This window comes from Musa acuminata, chromosome BXJ3-7, assembly GCF_036884655.1.
Source record: "Musa acuminata AAA Group cultivar baxijiao chromosome BXJ3-7, Cavendish_Baxijiao_AAA, whole genome shotgun sequence".
Lineage (NCBI taxonomy): Eukaryota > Viridiplantae > Streptophyta > Magnoliopsida > Zingiberales > Musaceae > Musa > Musa acuminata.
In genome coordinates, this window is record NC_088355.1 from 41,957,501 (window position 1) to 41,972,869 (window position 15,369).

General features: G+C 38.9%; 1 protein-coding gene across 6 annotated transcripts in view; it reads left to right on the plus strand.

Moving 5' to 3' along the window:
* The window catches only part of LOC135643805 (uncharacterized), a 10,241-nt gene extending 788 nt beyond the window's left edge, over positions 1–9,453 (plus strand). Inside the window, exons 2-10 of one of the 6 annotated variants that reach the window (XM_065161165.1) lie at positions 293–389; positions 472–630; positions 791–3,334; positions 3,457–3,578; positions 3,944–6,013; positions 6,172–6,220; positions 6,330–6,577; positions 6,776–6,883; positions 8,883–9,453. In XM_065161165.1, the coding sequence (XP_065017237.1) occupies positions 995–3,334; positions 3,457–3,578; positions 3,944–6,013; positions 6,172–6,220; positions 6,330–6,577; positions 6,776–6,883; positions 8,883–9,108 (5,163 nt within the window). In that variant the 5' untranslated portion in view covers positions 293–389; positions 472–630; positions 791–994 and the 3' untranslated portion in view covers positions 9,109–9,453. Of the gene's footprint in view, positions 1–292; positions 390–471; positions 631–790; positions 3,335–3,456; positions 3,579–3,943; positions 6,014–6,171; positions 6,221–6,329; positions 6,578–6,775; positions 6,884–8,857 lie in introns of those variants that run through there. The other 5 variants (XM_065161167.1, XM_065161168.1, XM_065161164.1 and 2 more) reach the window with 5 other exon arrangements.
* Positions 9,454–15,369: the final 5,916 nt, after the last annotated feature.

Consider the following 15,369-nt stretch of genomic DNA (forward strand, 5'->3'; position numbering starts at 1 on the left):
ATACATAATGAGATGTGAAAATTTGATTCTTGAGGGGTTGGTTTCCTGGAATGTGATCAACGACCATTCGGTTTCTGTTGACAGTACTTAGCTTAACTTTTCTTAACATGCTTTGTTCATTTACTTTCCTCTTTATCTTTTGTTTATCGTTCTAACTTTGACGATTGCTTTTCAGAGTTGATTACTTTTGAAATGTTTATGCACACGGATCTCATCATGCTTGCAAGACTTCTTTTTTTTTTGTGCCCAATACCTAATACATATTAAATTTCTAGTAACAATGCCAATTCAGTTTAGGCAGGATCCTGTGCTTGAAAATCAAGTTGCTAAGAAGTACAGTGTTGGGGAAGAAAGTAGCCCTATTATCACGAATCTTTTATGAATAGGAGGTTGGCAAATTACGCATGATTTTCATGTGTTTCTGTCCAGTTATGTTGCTGTGAGATCTTAATCGATGCTGTTGTTGCTCAGTCAGGTATTGTCACCCACTTAGAAGAGCACAAAACTCTGAGAGATTTAGTAATGGAACTACAAGTTCTGGAATCAACTTGTCACATGTTTTTTGAGTAGCATTATGCTGCATCTTCCTCTGGATGAAGAATACAAGTATAAGAGGGACACGTTATAGTGGTACCTGCTTAATTTTAATAATAATAATAATAATAATAATAATAATAATAATAATATTATTATTATTATTATTATTATTATTATTATTATTATTATTATTTGCTTGTTTAGATGCTGGATATTTTATACTTGTTGATTTTTCTTGCTTTTCTTCTTGCAGAACCAGAAAAAAGAAATCTGATCATTCATATCCAAGAAGGTCCAATCAGCAGAATATATTAGAGGGTTTTCCTTTTTTTTCCTGGTGGACCAATACTTGTCCACAGGTGATCTTGATTACACTGGTCTTGAAGGATATTCAGGAGGGTTGAAGGTTGCTGGGTCTCCTGTTCGTTGGTACTGACAATTTGTGTCTCCACTTGGAATGTCACAACCTTGTCGAGGGCAGCAGCCTGATCTTAATAACCTGCAACCATGGCAACAACTATTGATGTGCCAACTGATACAAGAGCCTCAGAGCCAGAATAAATTTAAGCAGCTAGATCCGGGTACAGGACAGCGAAATTCACTTAGCAAATTGTCCGCTTCAGCAAAACCAGCACCTGTGGATCAGTTACCTGCAATGATAGATGATGTCCCTATTAATCATGTGTCCGATTGTAATTGGCCAAAAACTGTTGTTCCGAGCATGCCTTTAGTGCCTATTAACTCTCAACCATTTATTGCGGACAACATGAACTGGCTGCAGTTAAATGACAATCCTACTGTACCAAATGTTGCAAGTAGTTTCGTAATTTCAAATAATCAAATTCAAACAATGCGATCTATGGGTTTCATCCCACAACAGTTTGACCAGACTTTTCATGGCATTCCTGTTTCAAGCGCCAAAGGGGTTATATGTCAACATCCTCAGTTCTTTGGGGCGTCTAGTAATTGCACTGATTTGACAACTACTGGAGCCAGGAATGAATCAGTAAAAGCATGGGTTCCATTTAACTCTCTTCAGAGTGATCAGTCTTCTCCTGCACAAAACTTCTCACGGGAAAGAACATTTGCTATGTGTAATTTTCATGGCAAAGGCTCACTTGATAATGCTTCAGTGCAAGTTCTGAGTAATGATGTTGCATCAGGAAACTTTCAACAAATAGATAATCTAAAATGCAGTGTTCGGGTTCATGAAGTCCAAGATAATCAGGACAAAGCTGACTTGTCAAGTAACTTGCAGGAAAATCCATCAATGCAAGTAGAGACTTCCGATGATGTGGCTGCTAACCTAGACCCTACAGAACAGAAGCTTTTGTTTGGTATGGATGATGGCCACAGTTTGGAAGTTCCCTTAGGTGGGAGCCTGAACACTTGTTCAGGCAACTTTCTTTGTGGGTCTTCTTTGGAGAACATCCATTTTGGTGCTATTCCTTCCATGCAAAGTGGAAGCTGGAGCGCTCTTATGCAGGAGGCTGTACAGGCTTGCAGCAGTGATAAGGGAATCCAGGAAGAGTGGAGTGGTTTGAGCTACCAGAAAATGGAACGTCCAATGGTAATGGATTCAGTTGTGTCTAATGATAATGCCAAGCAGCCAACCACTTGGGATGACAGCTACCTGCAGAGTGCATCCTCATTAACTTCAAGACATCTTCCTTTGTATAATGATGCTGATGCATGTTCGAATTCATGCACTTCCCCTAGTTTTCATAACTCATTTGCACATGATGGAAATAGTAGGGTACAAAGTGGAGCTCCTCATGTGTCTTTTCAGCTGTCTGCTGGCGGAAACAATTACAAACAGTTTCATCAGGATCAAAAGCAGAAACCAATCTTCGAAGGTGGTCATCAAGCACAGATACCTTTAACCAATGAAGTGTGGGTGGACCAGTCATATGAGCAGTGTGCAAATGATTCTGTAGACATGCAGTATACTGAGGGAAGCTGGACCTACCAACAAAATGAGGCCTTGGTGAATTTTCCTGGGGAGTTTAGTGATACACCAAATTTCTGGAACAGTAGTTATATTATGGCACCTGGCGGGGATTGTGTCTCAGATGTTTGTGATAATGATGTTAATATGGGGAAGCCTGGTGGTAGTAACATGCATGTGAACAGCGGAGAACAACCAGTCGAATCCGATATTGGCAGTTCGGTGCAAGCTGAAGATTTTGCAGTTGACAACTATGGTTCTGTTGTGAACACAAACAACTTTGAGTGGAATGATGAGATGAATCAGCTGGCATCCAATTCAGGTCTGATGGTTTTTGGTAAAAACTTGAACTTTGACGCATGTGTAACTGTAAAAACTAATGGTGACAAAAATGTGGAAAGAAACTATAATCAATTAAGTGGGAGACCACAAACTAGTTATGACACTAACAAAAGATTAAGCAGCACCGATGAAAACAAAAAAGATCTGCAGATGGTTTCAGGTGATGGCTATACATCCAGTAGTTTAGACCACAGCCGATATAGCTATACTATAGATAGTGCAAAGGAAAATTCTGTGTTGGCTGCTAATGACCAGAAATGTTTTGTATCCGAGATCCAAGATTCATTGATCCAAACTGGTCAACATACTGTGGGTTCTAAAATGAAGCGGTTAACAGGAAGTTTGGGGATGGATGTGGAACCTTTGCTCCCTAAAAATCATCCATTTATTTTTCAGTGCATGCCCAAATCAGTTATTCAAGGATATAAAAAAGAGGAACAGATATATGCTCAAAAGTCTAAGTTTGCAGATCATATTGATTCAAACAATGTTGAAAACCTTGTTAAGGTAACTGTCATCTTTCTTTTAATCATGTGCTTTCGGTTTATTTTCTACACTGCCAATGCTTTGTCTCTCTATTACTTCCTAGGTATGATTGCGCTTTGGTGTTAACATATGCTAATTTACAGAGAATTGCAGTGGAATCACAGAAGCTACAATCTAGAGATAACATCTTGACTCATGCTTCGGCTTCTTCCTTTGATGGATCCATTGGTCCATATTCCCAAAATAAAAGAATTGCTCAAACAAGGTGAACATCAACTTATGTATTTCTATGAACTTAGCTGCTTTGTGATGTTCTGGAAAGAACTTTACCATGAATACATTTTCATGATATGACTACTTCAATAAGTGAATAGATTATAATCCATATCTTAGCTACTCATTTGCCAGTCATTTTGAGGAAACATGGTTTTGATATTGTCTTTTGGGTTTTAAATGAGCTTGTCTATATGTCATCTGAAACCAGCTATTTAATTTCTTTTCTGTACATTTTCCATTCTTTCACTGCCAATCTTGCCATTGCAATGTTTGACGGCAAGTGACCAATTCTATACATTTTCCATACAACTGTATGTTGGCTCGTAATTCTTGAGTTATTGTGAATGTGTGCAGTCAAAATGTGCTTGAGCTTCTTCACAAGGTTGATCAGTCAAGGAATACTGATATCCCTGCTCAAGTTGGTTTTGGTACTGCTTCTCCTCGTATTTGTCAGCCATCTGCTGTGCAAGGTTTTGGTTTGCAATTGGCCCCACCATCTCAACAATTTTCGAAGTTTGTGTTACCTTCCAATACTTGTCTAAATATTAATCCTATGAACTTAGACAGCAAGGCAGGAGATAAAGACCAGATATGGTCAATTTCTACACCATCAGTTCAATCTCTCATGAATGAAACATCTCAAAGAGAAAATCAGAGTAAGATATCTAGCATATCAGAACAAAAGCATAAAGAAGCTTTATACTGTGATAAGCAAAATACCTTATCCGCAATAGCTCGTAATTCTTGTAATATGGGGAACCACCTACAAGGGCAGGAGTCGCAGGAACGTAATCCTAATGTGAACGTTTATCTGGAGAAAGAGCAAGATATTCCTAGTTCCACTGGATATGGAACATTAGATCAGTCAATGAATTTTACCATTTTTAACCAAGCTAATGCAAATGCTCTTGTCAAAAATACCTCACTACTTCAACAACCATATAAATCTCATGATGGGGCGGTAGCTGATCGATCTATTCAGACATCATTTCCTTCTCTGGCTGGCAGAGTTCCACCTTTTAGAGTCGCTTCTGGTGAACAGTTGCAGACAACAAAGATGGATTATACAAAGCAGAAGCAGGTTGTCCAGGACTTCTCTCAGATTAGTAGTTCAATGTACTCTAATACAGAAACAATATCAATCCAGCCTTCTACTGCAGGCATTTCTTATCAAGTTGACCCATCGTCAATGTTGGCATACATGTGGACAAATATATCAACCCAACAACATCAAGCTAGCCTTCTCCCTGACAGTCTCAGCCTACAGATACCTCAGTCACATAATATTAGGGAAACAAGTTTTTTGGGCCTGCAAAAGACATATGATCAAGGAAGTAATGGAGAGAGTGCTTCTTCCGAAGTTGGCACAAGTTCTCATTTGATGAACAGAGATGATCCAAATAAGAGATTTTCCTTAAAGCCATCAATTACTGAGAAGATAGATTCTATTACCCAGGCAGAAACTGAATTCCAATGGACAGAACTAGTGGGAAATGCTGAGGAGGGTTTGAATACATTCATTCCATCCTTGGTCCATTTGCATCAGAAGGGCACGGACCAGGGGAAAAGTTGGCATGCTTCAACTCCTTACACTCAAGCAGTACATGCTTCCATTAACAGAATGGCCTCTTCTAGCAGTGAAATTGGGTTCCCTGGTTTTACTTCAAATCCTTCAGATGTTCAACAGAAAAATTGTTCCCTTCTGCACCGGATGCAAGCTAGGAGGAAAGCTGATTCTGATCTAAGCAACAAGGTACAAAGTAGGCTAAGGGGAGCTGATTTTGTCTCTAATTCTTCTTTTGTGTACTGGAACAATGATCAGGGAAATGTTCAGGAACAAGATTCAGACTTCAAAATTCCTGCATATGGTGAACTTGGTGCATGTTCACAAAGTTTGTTACCATCGAATGCAAAAATGCTAAGTTTTGCTTCTAAAGAAAATGTGTTACAAAATGCAAGCACACCTTCTTCAGGAGGGCATTGTCTTCAAAATGATATATCCTCTCTTAGTACATGTTCAACAGCTAATTTAATCAGAGGAAATGAGCACACTTGTATGAACCCTCAAGTGTCTCCATCTTGGTTTGAAAAATATCAAATGTATAAAAATGATGCAGTAATTGCTGAACATGATGGCCAGAAGATTACAAAACCTACTTCTCAGCAGAATTTTTTCTCAGATATACCCGGGAGCACAGCCGAAAACATTATGGTCAAGCACAGAATTCGAAACAGTCAGACATATACTTGGCCAAGTTCATCAATCGCAGAGGTATCTTCCGATAGACCATCTACCCAGTCACTGCTTCCTACTATTGTGGACCAGGATGCAGTTATAAGATCAAGGAAGCGGAAAAGCACAATTACAGAGCTTCTGCCATGGCACAAGGTCGCACAAGGACAGCAGAGGTTAAGAAGCATCAGGTGGGGGTTTCAGTAGTACTCCCATAACTACTATAAGAAAACATGAACTAATGCATAAGTAGCACTTGATGCATTCTGATTGTGTGCTTTTGATTCCCGATGCAATATGAACTTCAAATGAATTTTTTTTATTGAACCTGTTTTCACATCGTGTACAGTATTGCAGAACTAGACTGGGCTCGGGTTACCAATAAGTTGTTTGAAAAGGTTTGTTTATAATCTGTTTTGACCTTCCTTGTTCTTTCATTGTGCTGTATTCCATTTTGCTGAATCACATATGGTGTGGAATGTTATGACCCTGCTTTTATAATGATAGGTGCATGATGGAGCTGAAGCTTTGGAGAATGGCCCATCAACAACTCAACCACGAAGAAGGCTAATTTTGACGACTCACTTGATGCATCAACTCATTCCAGCTGTACCATCTCGAATACTTAATAAGGAGGTCATTTCAGCCTATGAAAATGTTACCTTCTCCATTGCTAAATCAGCACTTGCAGATGTGTGCAGCTTGATCTCTTCCTTGGGAAGAGATTATCACATTCATTTGGAAAAAGAGAATACGTAAGTGTTGCCCGAGTGACCTCAATAAAGGGAAAGTCATAGAATGACTTCAAGATGCTATAGAGTCTGCTTGCTGCATCTACCCTGGATATAAGAAATATACATTATGTGGATGTATTAACAACTTAAACATCTATTTTCATAAGTTAGAACCATGTCTTTCTAATTTCTTCTTTTTTTGGAAAACTACATTTTCAGGTTTTCTGATAATGTTACCTCTTGTAAGAAGGCAGGAGACCATCCTTGCTCAAAAATCATGGAAGTCTTTATTCAAAGATCCAAGAAGCTTGAGTGTGATTTCTCAAGGTATGAACATAATCCGGTGGTTGGTTTGAATATCATTGGTTTCCTTCTTCTGATGTGTTGTTCTTTATTAAAAAATTGGTTATATTTGAATGTAAGTCCATGCTTTGACCTGATATTTTTGTAAAGTTAGTTTAACTAAGCCCTGTATCAGCCAACGATGATCTTATTTACCAGTCCATAATTACATGACAACTCTAAAATCAGGATTATTGAAAGCTTGGTTTTAAGTAACATCCGAGGTGTAGCTTGGTTCAAACAATATTGTTGAGATTTATTACCATAATTACACTGATAGAACATGAGAAGGTTTCAGTTAAACTAAAGGTGCCAGGTGATGTAGAGAAAAAGCAAGTAGGACTTTGTTGTGTCATTGAATAAATATAATGGTGCTTGAACCAAGCTTTTCAGAAATATGGCCATATGGTCAGGATTAGTTGGACCTGATGCATATTGTGATTGTGGCTGAACCTGAGCCAAATTGGGTTGATCAGGATCAGATGATTCCAACCAAATTTGATCAGGTTCTGACGAATGACAATTACATCTGTTAGAAAGGGAGCTAGGAGAAGAGAGAGGGGAAGGGGCAGAGGACAGAAGACGTAAGAGGAGGGGAAAAAAAATGGATCATGGACATTGGTCATCTTGGGGACTTCACTGGCTGCCACTCTTGGCACATTGTTTGGATTTTTAAGTGAGAATTTTACGTGGATGATATGCCTCTAGTAGTGGATGGGGAATTTGCCTACATCTAATAGCCTATGCGAGTCGCAGGTGAAGATGCAGTTGCAGAAGAAAGATTATTTTTCAATGAATGGCATGCCTTCAGGTAAGCAAGTTCATAAAAATTAGATCCTGTAAACTTTTTCTTTACAAAAATTTATGTAAAAAGATAAACATTATGCATGATGTTTTACTGATATTCGTCTTTATTCTTTTATTCTGAGACTGATACCATTGATCTGATGTTGCCAAGTCTTGATCCTCAATCCTATTATGAATCCTGAATTTGATCCTATCAGAGCTTGGATTATATGAGAATTGCCTTTTTGTAATGTTAATTGGTAGGGAAGGATCCAGTCCTTCAGAGTGCTGGCATATTTCGGATTTAGTCGTAGTTTGTCCATTGATGCATCTGACAAAATGTATTTTCCAAATAACTATTTCTGCACATGCTTTTGTGATGATTGCGTAGTTGTTTGCTTTGCTAGAAGCAGGTAGATAGATGTAAAGGTACATTATTTATGGTGGCAACTTCTGTGAAGCTGCACATGTGGAAGATGGTTTTGGCTGTAGTTGATTAAACCTTATGTCCTAGACAAAAAAGTACAGGACTGCAATAAATAGTAGAGATACATGATGATGGTCACTGTATTGGGTGGTGAGGAATAACCTAGTTGGAATGGAAGCTGTGAATGCTTCTGGAAGTATAGGGATTGGCACTAAAACTAAGTATTCAACCTTCTTGAAATTCATATCTGAGCTATCTAATATCGATCCTATTTTAAAGTGCATATGCTTGACCTATAAATGGAAAGGAAAGTCACGAATTTTGGTATACCTGACCTCTTGTGACATATGCTTGAAACGAGCAGTGCTTTATTGCATGTCTCATGTCTTATAACTAAGTATTCAACCTTCTGGAAATTTATATCTGAACTATCTAATATAGATCCTATTTTAAAGTTCATATACTTAAGCTAGAAATGGAAGGGAGAGTCCTCAATTTTGATAAACCTGACCTATTATGATATTTACACGAAATTTGAACAGTGTTTTGATTGCATGCCTTATGTATATGATTTGATTATTTGAATAGCTGGTACAACCTATTCAAATTACAAATGTTTAACTTTATAGACCTACAATACTTGTCAGTTGCCTGAATTTTAGTTCCTTTTTACTGCAATCTTTTTATCCTTCATATTATAGATGTCCGTGTCATGTTTCTTAAAAAATTACTTTTTTGATACTCAGTTTACTTTTTTGCTCAATTTGTAAGACTGGACAAGAGGTCATCAGTGTTAAACGTCCAAATGGAGTTCCACGAATTGGAAAGGTTCTCTCTCGTTAACCGTTTAGGTGAGTTTCATGGACGGCCTCCGATAATCGAAGACAGTTCTTCCACTTCAGAAGCTCCACCTCGCAAAACATTTCGACAAAATTACATCACTGCATATCAAGTGCCTGGAAATCTTCCCGAAGGAGTTCCCTGCCTCTCACTTTAGATTATAAATCAAATTAATTTTCTATACCCTGATGTTTTATATGCATAGAGCACATAAACCTGGAAGTATAGGGTGTGATGTTGAAAACTGAGCTGCCTCCTTATGTGTATTGGCATATATTTGGAGTCAGTTTGGTGGCCTGGTTTGGGGAGGGCTGGCCCCTCGTTGTCTTCGCCTACGTAGCCTACAGACTTTTTTTTTTTTTTTTGTATTAAAAGAGTTGCATTGTTTCTTTAGGTCTGTATACATAGAAGATTAACACAATATATTTTTGTTTAGCTGATGGATTGTATTCTGTGAGGCTAATAACAATGTTCACTGGTTAGCCAAACCTGTTGGATCTATCCATTCTTCTTTTGGAGATAGAAATGGTCTATTTTATTCTACTCTAATAAAATATGATCTTTCTCGAGAAAAATGTAATATGTTCAGGTCACATCATCTTTCGGGTACTCGACGGTAGTAATCGGTGCATGCTCATCATTGGAGCTTTTTTCCTTGTTTGATGCTCCTGCATGCATCTGTGCATCGAGAAATGAGTAGTAAAGAAATCTACAACAACAAAAGGAAAGGAATGAGATATGAAAAGATCAGATGAAAAATGGCCTTCGAGGGGAAGGGCAGAGAGTATCCATGCTGGTTGGAAACTGTGGCGACTAAAAACTAAAGAGAATGAGATAGATAGAGATAGATACACGTACAGGAGTGTCCCCCTATGTCCTGCTTCTATTGCTCTTAAAAGGAGTTTCTAAGATACGTCATCATTCTATAATGAGATAGTATCATCTCTGGTCGTCATATTTATAGATAGATCTATAAATATGACCACCAAGGATGACGAGTACATCACCGGAGAATGAAGACGTATCTTAAGAACTAAGAGCAATAGAAGGATGACGAAGAGTCACGCTCGGGTACTTGGATCGTTCTCGATCTATCTCCCTCTCCATAATATTTTATCACCACTGTTTGCAACCACAAAAGGGCAACCTTAGAACCAACCTCGGTCTCATGATGGCTCTCTTCCTCTTCTCTCTTTCTTAAAAGGTTATTCTTCAGCGAATCTAACGTATGATCCGACTCTCACGATGCATGCGTGCAATCAAATATCGAAATGACCTCCAATATTGAGTACGTACCTGTTGCTTACAAGCCGACCCGAGCCAATGCGAATGGACCAAGTGTTACTACTATATGCTCTGCGAGGAGCGATATGGTCTCTCTCTCTCTATATATATATATAGGTATAGGAGGGTCCCTTTCTCCTCCTCTTGCTTTGAACAGATTGTTTACGGTAGGTCTTTATTGAACGATCAGATACACATGACGTTTTTCCCTACCTCTTCGATTCGGATGCTTGTGGCCATATCTATTGGGCATCAGCACTTTCTTGAGAAGGATCCTTTGTCATCTCCGCGTCACGACGGTAGATTGACCATCGGCCACGCAACATACGAGCCCCCTCTTGGTACGGTGCATGCGACTTACGTGTACGTCCCATCATACCTAGCGTGTAAATGACCACATCAACCTATAAAAGTTTGTCGGGTGACTTGTCAACCTACAGTGTCATGACTCAGGTTCCTCTTTTGGCTCATATTTAAACAGTAGTTTATTTTGATAGGGAGTAATCATCGATCAATCTTCGTCTAACATGTGATTATCATGTGATCTCTGAAATGAAAGAAAAGACAAATTCCACTTCCCACTCGTCTACACATGTGGGTAAAAATTCAAGACAAACGGTTATAAGCTGCCTCTCTTTATCGCCCACATAAATAAGAGATTAAGAAATGATTATTAGAAATAGTTAGAGGTTGTCTTTTCGTAATATATTTTATATAATATTCTGTATAAAAGTTTATCTTCAATACAATGAAAGGGGTGAGGGGAGGGGTTTACCTTTTTTGACTACTACTCATGTATATACTCATATAATCATTAGAGTGGTCACGTCGAGAAATCTCTCTGGACCTCGATCTTTGTATAGATAGCACCTTGGTAGCTTAGCGTTTTCACCTTGGAGGCACTTCGAACAACCCTATATATATGTGTTCAAAGTACGTTAGATTGACAAAGATGTTAATAACTTCTTCACTCAATATTTTTGACACTAAATAGAGTGTGCGATGTTGTAGGAATGTCCATCCATTTACTCTCTTAATGAAAGCTTGAGCGAGGAGGCTTTGCCTCCAACCTATAGTATTTTCACTTAAGAAGGGCAACAGTCATCCTTTCCACACATGGATATATCCAAATTGGTGCAAACGCTAATACGATATTGACGTCTATTAAACGACAGTCTCTCACATCCACGGATGATCTCAAGCCACCTACTCGCCTTCGTTGAGGTGTTTCTGAATTTCACTCAACATATGCATACACTAACTAGCATGATATAAGCCGTCACTATATATATATATATATATATATATATATATATATATATATAATTTTTTTGGTATTTTTCGTAGGATGTGGCTTTAGGATTTGCAGAAATAATGAAACATAATCCCAATTATTATTAAGCAATTATAATTGCTATCTTTCAACAGAACATACTATCAACTTTTCTTTTATTAGTGTGGATTGCAGTCAACCCTCGGCGAGCATAATATATAACCGGTAAGACTGCTGCAGAAGAGCGCATCATGCACTCATTTGCAGTTGATGCAGCTGCAGGATATAGGCTTCAGCGAGCAGTAGCCGAACGGCTTGCCGGGCTGGTTGCAGATGATTCGGTGACAACACTTCATTTGCCGGCATTGGCTGCGGTCACCTCTGGAACAACACATGCATTCGGAGCACGCCTGGAACGGCTCCGCCAGCACGCTGCCGTAGGAGCCGATCACGTCGCCGACAGGTCGGTGTTGGACGGAAGAGACAGGTATGTAATCGTCATCGGAGTGCGTTCCAGCGTGGGATAATCCTGCATGCGAGCGTCGAGAAGCCAGTCAGTGTAAACTTGGAATGTACGTGAGAAGATGAGCTGAAGGATTACCTTTGTAGGTAGGAGCGGAGACTAGGAGAGCGAGTATGAGAAGGATACCGGCGTTGAGGTTACCCATGGCGGTTGCTTGGAAGCTGCAGAGAGAGAGAGAGAGAGAGAGAGACGAGAAACGAGAGACGAGAGGGTATGCCTCCCTCTACATTCCAGTTGCTTTATATAAAGTGTGTTTGGCCGATGACGGTACAAAGTTGAGCTGTTCCTGACGCGTTCTTTCAGCTGTCTGCTGGAGAAGACAACCGCAAGTAGTTTCAAAGCAGAAACCAAAGCGGCCCTCAAGAGCAAAAACCTTCAATCGATGAAATGCTGATGGACCAAATTAAATGGCGGAGAACAACCAGTTGAATCTAAAATTGGCAGTCCGGTGCAAGCTGATGATTTTGCAGTTGACAACTATGGTTTTATTAGAAAGTGTCAGCTAGCTTAGCTGGTAAAGATCTTAATTATTTACCGTGTTAGATTTAAATCGCGTCTTCATCTCTTACCTTTGTTAAAACTTTTGCGAACACAAACAACTTAATGATGAAATGCATCAGCTGGCAATCACCAATTCAGGGCAGATGGTTTTCATATCTGAACTACCAACTTAGATCCTATTATAAGATTGGACAAGAGGTAATCAGCGTTAGATGCCGGAATGGAGTGCCAGGTTCTCTCTCGTTAACCGCTTAGGCAAGTTTCATGGCTGGCCTCCGATAATTGAAGATATATAGTTCTTCCACTTCAGAAGATCTACCTCGCTAGACATTTCGACAAAGTTATATCACCGCATATCCACTGCCAGGAAATCTTCCTGAAGGAGTTCCCTGCCTCTCATTTTGGATTATGAGCCAAATTAATTTTCTGTACCCTGATATTTCATTTGCATAGAGCAGATAAACCTGGAAGTATAGGGTACCATGTTGAAAAGCGAGCTGCCCCCTTATGTGTTTTGGAATAGATTTGGAGTCTTTGTTTGGTGGCCTGGCTGTCTTAATATAATATATTTGGCATAGCTGATGGATTTACTTAATGTAAATTCTGTCATGCGTTCCGTGAGTCTAACAACAGTGCTCACTGATCTGTCAAATTTGTTAGTCTACCTTCAATTATCGGAGGCCGGCCATGAAACTTGCCGGCTATGTCGTGCTGGTTGCTTACATGAAGTGCTCGGATTGCCGGTGGTGTTGCATCACCGACCTGAGCAAATGCGAATGGACCAAGTGTTGCTACCGTATGCTCTGCAACGAACCATATGTGTACGATCCTATCTAATTAGATAAAATATATTATAAATATAATTTAATTTTAATTAAAATTTAATTATGATAAGATTTTATAGGAAATGATCTTGATAAGAGGGACTAAAAACACAATACATAAATTTGAGGATACGTAGATATGAGAAAACGAGGATACTTATATTATTGAAAGATTATAGATCTTCTCTCATCTCTCCTTTGTCCTCGATCCATCACTCATAGTGGTCATATATAGGATAAGAAAGATGAATGATGACTCTAATTTTCTTTGCAGATCGATATCACTATAGCTTTTAGATCCGATGATGATGCACCTGCAGATCAGATAAAAGATTTTTGAATAGCATCGAAAGGTACACATCATAAATTTAATTAATTGTTATTTGATTTCAGATTTTGGTATTAAAATTTTCTACATAACAAAAGCATAAGAATGATTTTTATGCTTACAATTAGTATCAGAGCCAAGTTTGTGAAATCAAATACTTTAGATCTATTTATTAGCACCTTTTTTTCGTGAAAAGTTGTTATTTAGTTTTTATTTGCGATGCATGATCCATTTGTTTATATTATCGATCTGCTTTTCTATCTAGTCTGTCATATTGCCTGCTTGCAGGCGATGCAAGGTTCATCGTATTTGATCGATGGATCACTATCGATAACTTGCTAGCGATGATAGTATTGTTTGAGGGCGGCGACCTCTAATGGTCGGCAACCCAATTCGGGTGGCTACATACCTAGTGCAAGCACTGTGGGGTGTGACAACCTTAGGATGGTTATAGCACCGCTACTGCTCCTGGTGGGTGTGATGGCTGCGTAGCGTTGTTGCTTGTGGTGGCTACAGCGGCTGTGCAGTGTTGCTACGTGTGGCGGCTGCCTATAACGATTGCAATGATTGTAGCAATGCCACCGTTAAGGCATTTGCTGGCCACGACCATGTCATTGGATGTCTAAAGCTAATAGGGTCATCGGGCGACGTGTGTGTGCACAATCGTGTCACGGTAATCGTGGGGTCACCGGGCAATGCACGCACACAACCGCTTGTGGTCAGGGGTGCCACACGTAGGCGGTGACTACGCTTGGTGGTGATGACCATGCCTCATCCAATGACTATGAACAATGGTTGTGGCACCTCACATAGTCAACTGTCGTGCACGACAACGGTCATGTCTCGCACAATGATCGTAAAAAGCGAGTGGCAATTAAGGTTTTTAATAAAAAGATAGTTTTACCCCTCATAAATTAAATAATTTCAATCTGTATCCCTAAGTTTACTTTTCAATTATGCCCTTAAGAAATTACATTTTTTATTATATATCCTAATTAAAATTATATTTTTACTCTTTAAAAATTAAAATTTTTGACTCATATCCTTAATTATAAAATTAGTTAATTTGATTTATTTTAATCAAATACTTTTATCAGACTTAGATTATGACTTTATTTGACTACTTGACTGGATTTATATTTGATCAATTAAGTTTTGATTGAATTCAAGAAAAAAATAAATTTTGATTAATTTTTAATTTTAATCAACTTTAATCTGAATGGGCCTAACTGAGTGAATGATCTGCCCAAATATATGAGCCCAATTTAGGTAACCTAATTCTGAGTTTGCTCAATTAAATAGGATTGACTAATATGAGGATTCTATCTAGAATTAAAAAATATATAAATTATGATATTCCTTGATAGTTTTCTTAAATGACATGATTAGCAGAGGTTTCATTCTGTTGAAATGGGGTACATGCCTTCTTTTCCTGAGAGGGTTTGGGATCGGAGGTAATGTCTCTTTGCATGAATGTTTGTTGGGAGGAGTAATAGAAGGATGTGCCTGTGACGTTTGACCCCCCTTCTAGTGCTAGAATGATAGAGTCATGAGTACCATCGGTTGATAAGTCGATACAGTTGGTCCACTACCGAAGGTGTAGGCTCATCTAGGTGCCTCTTCCTTGTTGACATGGGAGACTTGGTAAGGTGAGGCTGCATAGGCTACCCAGTCAAAAGCCATTC